The sequence below is a fragment of the Populus euphratica genome, unplaced genomic scaffold (assembly GCF_000495115.2).
Source record: "Populus euphratica unplaced genomic scaffold, PopEup_1.0 scaffold560.1, whole genome shotgun sequence".
Classification (NCBI taxonomy): domain Eukaryota; kingdom Viridiplantae; phylum Streptophyta; class Magnoliopsida; order Malpighiales; family Salicaceae; genus Populus; species Populus euphratica.
The window spans coordinates 4,149-8,631 of NW_011500436.1; the positions used below are offsets into that span (position 1 = coordinate 4,149).

The window sequence follows — 4,483 nt, forward strand, 5'->3', positions numbered from 1 at the left end:
ATGGTTGTATTATTGTTATTTATAATTTATACAATTAACCTTCTTGGGGTTCGACCTTGGTTTTGCTGAGTCATTGATTACTTTGATACTCTTACACTTCGAAGAAGATATCAATCTTTTAGTCATGTCATCATGCACTCGGGTCGTCTCAACATTTTTAAGATAGTATAACAACTAGAAGTTAGGATACATGTCAATTTTCTGGTATCCTAAACCGAAGGGTTTATCATGGACTTTGCAACATAGAAGTTCTCTTTCAGCCTCTTCCCTTCAGGTAAAATATTTCTCACACATTTGATAATCTAGTCATAATCGGCCTCACTCAACCCGTGATCTGACTTGATGATGAACACCTATGCTATGACCCATCATTTACTATGGTTTGTGCAATCATCCCATAATAGTTCGTTAGAATCTTTTAACAAATCAAAAAACCTTGTTACATCTGCATAAGGTTCTTCTTCTACAACTGGACATTCATTGACATTATCTTCATTCATTCTCATTGCATTCATGACCATATTCGGATAAGGATTATTGTTATTATTTGCAACTTCATGCACGTTGCTAACACTAGAAGTTGACCCAACCCCCTTTCCACCATGCTTTTATTATAAACAAATAGCTCTCCATATACATACCAACACAAGTAATCCTCTATGAACCCTTTGGTTAGAAGATGCATCGTTACAATATCTTGATGCAAAAAGTTTTTATTTTTCTACATGGACACCTAATATCACCATCAGTAAAATTCCTCAGAATAAATATTGTGAAATTAATAAAACCTTGAACCCTGTTATAATAATTCATCATCTGCAATCCTTGGGGTGAGTCCCGATACATCCATGAACGATCATCCATGACTTTTATTGAACCTCTATAAAATTATGATGACAACATGTATTAATTAACTATGTTACATAAATAAATTTGCAAAAATATTTGTTTGCCTTGACATTATTCAACAAACTAAAAGAACACTTATGTTAAATATTCATTATCAATGTCCATACAAATTTATACATATATAAATTTACAAAAATCACAACTCTGCAATAAAATTAATAAAAATTAAAACAGACCCATTAAACAAGCTATTATTTATTTCATCACAACACATCTAATTCGGTGTAATTCAAACAGAGTTTCAATAATTGACAAACAAATACAATTTGACAAAATTTAAAATAAACTATAATAACTATAAAATTACACATTCATACTACAAATCTCCTTAACAAATAATAATAAGCAAACAAGTACATACATTAACAAAATACTTATACTAAAAAAATAAAAAATAATAAAATTGACATTTAAATGTTAAAACTAAAAATAATAGATTTACTTACAAAAAATTATAAAATCCACAATAAATTGCTCGAAAAGTGGATGTTGTGACCATGTATAAAAGTATAAGAAACTTGAGTGCTTGTGTTGAGAAGAGGGAGAGAGTTGGGATGGGGAAAAAGAAGAAATAGAAACAGACAAAGTTAGAAGAGTAGGTATATATTTGCTTTTATTGATGGAATTACTAACGAAAAAGTTATGTTAGTATACCCATTGGTGACTGTGCCACGTCACTGTATGAAGATCTCGATTTGAATCCTTCAGTCATTTTCTTAATAAAATCATCTGAAAAAAATTCATATCATCATATTATTGCAACTTTTTGAAAATTTGTATAATTCATCGGCAATATGGTCGATATATACTGACAAAATATATCCGTCCGAGAATATCGTAGATGGAAATGGATTATTGGTATATATCCACAAAATTAAAGATGAAATTATTTTTGTTAGTAAAAATTATTGACAAAAAAATTTTATCAGTAATTTTATTGGTTTTTATCAATTTTCTGTGGTGTTTTCTTGGTTTAATTTCATGATCTTGGTGCTTTTCAGTCATCCGACTAGGTATTTGGTACCATAATTTTCTTCAATAAGAGTGATATTCTTGAAGCATGTCTATCAAATTTCTGTGTTAACTCTTAGGTCTTTCATAGATGAGATGCGGAGGAAAAAATGTCGTCGAAGGCGTAAGTTCATTCTTTTTTATTAGATAGAGAATTTCTCTCTTCTAATTATAATACTGGCTGAGTTTCTTATGGTAAATAATCATGTTTGTACTGAAAAATAAGTTTTCTTGCAGATAATTCCTTGTTTATCAAGTTTTAATCTTAGTCCATCTGAGGATTGGGATTAAAGCTATGCTGGGGACTACCTCTGGGCAACAGTCAATGCCAGTACTACTTCAGTAAGGAACTTGACATGTCAAGTTACTAGCTCTAATTAAGGCAACCATAGATAACAACTTTCGCCTTGCTCCCGTCTCTCTAACGTATTATGGCCTCTGCTTGCGTAAAGGCAAGTAGATTGTGACACTACATTTTGCTGAAGCATTATATTCTAAGAGTGAAGATTACAGCACATCAGGAAAACGAGTGCTTGATCTATATATTCAGGTAAGTATTTCGCTTGTCCAGAAAACTAATTTACGTGCTCATGAGACACTCTTAAGGAGTCTTGGTTGTAGGGACGGAAAGAAATGGAAGATGCCAACATAAAGGAAATCCATGGAAAAGAACATGAAGAAAGACGACTACAATTCAAGGTTAAAATAAATGATGGTTCGTTAGAGATCAAGTTCTTCTGGGCTGGAAAGGGATCTCTATACAACCCACCTGGTCTCAATGGAACTCTCATATCAGCTGTTTCGATCACTCGTGGTAGGAAGCGCAAACTTCAATACTTCTCATCTTGTCTGCTAAAAAACCCAGGATTCTGTTGCTCACTTCACTATCTGTGTGAGAATGGCTGACAACCATTGTTTTCTATATGTTCCCAGAAAACAACACGGTTGGGAAATTGCGTTGATTGCAGTAGGTTGTGTTTTGTTTCTGCTGCTGTTGTTGGCCTTCATGTGGAGAATGGGCTGGATGGGAGACACAGAATTGCGAGGTAAACACGAAGTGAAGAAAATCTATGAACATAATTTGTTCTCTGTCTTAATAATTCTTAAATAATTGGTTTGATCCACTAACTCGTGTTATTGGAATATATAGAAACCACAGTGAAGATTGGAGAAAGAACTTTCACCCTTGGGCAGATCATTGATGCAACAAAAAAATTTAGTCCCAAGATGGGATCATGGTAGCGGACGTTCAGGGATAGTATACAAGGTAAAGCAAATTTCTTGTTCCTTAATTTTTGTCTTTTAAGGGATAACTTTTATGTTCTTTAACCTTTCTTCACTTTGATTTGGCATAACTGCAAGCTCAATTGCCAGATCTGACTGTAGCAGTGAGGAAGCTATTCGCTCAATCAAATGCAGTCGATGAAATAGCAACTGAAGTTTATGTCAAGAAATAAAGCCAACGACTTGAAACACGACAACATTGTTAAATTGTTTTATATTTATTCAAGAAGCCATCTACATTTACTCATCTACGAATTTATGGAAGGTGGCTCCCTCGGACAAGTTTTATTTGGTAATTCCTTTATCTCTCAGTATCGATCCATTTTTGGCATTTACAAATATTGCTAACCATAGATGTTGCTTCTAATTTGGCAAATATGAACAGTAAATATACTAGAAAAGATAAAAAAAAATATTTATACACAAAGTCATGGTCCATTAAGAAAAACTTTTGACACTTTTGAGTTAAAGAATAATGTTTTTTTAAATAAGTATTAATTACACGTCCAGATGATATACTGATTGAATGAGAAGTTTTATGGTACTAGGAGAGCATCTAGTAACATTTTATAGTTTTTTTCCAAGACTTTCTTTTAAAAAAATAGATACAAGAAGCAGGTGAATATATTTATCATTTTTAATGAATTATGAATTTTATTTTTTTTATTTTTTTGTGTTTTTCTTATTTTTCAAAGTGAATCCAAAAAAATAATCAATAAAATATCACATTTAAATGACTTTAAAATGGATGGTATGTTAATTTTTATAGTTTATATGGTTTTATGTTCACCTTTCATTCTCAATATACAACATTATACCGTGCTTGTACTTAGAATGGGGTTTATTTGAGATTGTAATAATAATAATGTTTGAATATATTTTTTATTTAGAAATGTATTAAAATAATATTTTTTATTTTTTAAAAATAATTTTTCATATTAATACATTAAAATAATTTGAAAACGTAAAAAAATATTTTGAATAAAAATAATTTAAATTTTTTGGAATGCAGTTATTCCAAACAGGGCTCTATCTCTAAATCTTTAGAATTTTCAATGAATAGTTTGATCTTTCATACCCTACACTTACATATTAAACGTGATAGTTGAGTTGAGTTCTAATGAAGGACTAATTAAACCTTATGGTGATCCTTAGCCAACCATTTTTTCACAACTAGAACGTGGCAGACTGCTGACTATTGACTTGGGGATTTACGGGTACACATTCCACAGTGCGAATAGATTGGCCGAAAAGTATAATCTGCAAGGGAATAGCGTAG

The 4,483-nt window shown here is 31.5% G+C and overlaps 1 protein-coding gene across 1 annotated transcript; it reads left to right on the forward strand.

Annotated features, from left to right (window-relative positions):
* Positions 1 to 1,962: 1,962 nt before the first annotated feature.
* LOC105114673 (probable leucine-rich repeat receptor-like serine/threonine-protein kinase At3g14840) lies at positions 1,963 to 2,826 on the forward strand. Its single transcript, XM_011011298.1, has 3 exons — positions 1,963 to 2,044; positions 2,406 to 2,470; positions 2,542 to 2,826. The coding sequence occupies exons 1-3, from the start codon at positions 2,017 to 2,019 to the stop codon at positions 2,824 to 2,826; spliced, it is 378 nt and encodes a 125-aa protein (XP_011009600.1). The 5' UTR covers positions 1,963 to 2,016.
* The last annotated feature ends 1,657 nt before the right edge of the window (positions 2,827 to 4,483 follow it).

Excerpts from the sequence above, each read along its gene's own strand:
- LOC105114673 (XM_011011298.1), top strand. The coding sequence starts at position 2,017 with ATGCGGAGGAAAAAATGTCGTCGAAGGC. Across the intron at positions 2,045-2,405 it reads GAAAAAATGTCGTCGAAGGC|CATTATATTCTAAGAGTGAA; the intron begins GTAAGTTCATTC and ends ATTTTGCTGAAG. Across the intron at positions 2,471-2,541 it reads TGCTTGATCTATATATTCAG|GGACGGAAAGAAATGGAAGA; the intron begins GTAAGTATTTCG and ends TCTTGGTTGTAG.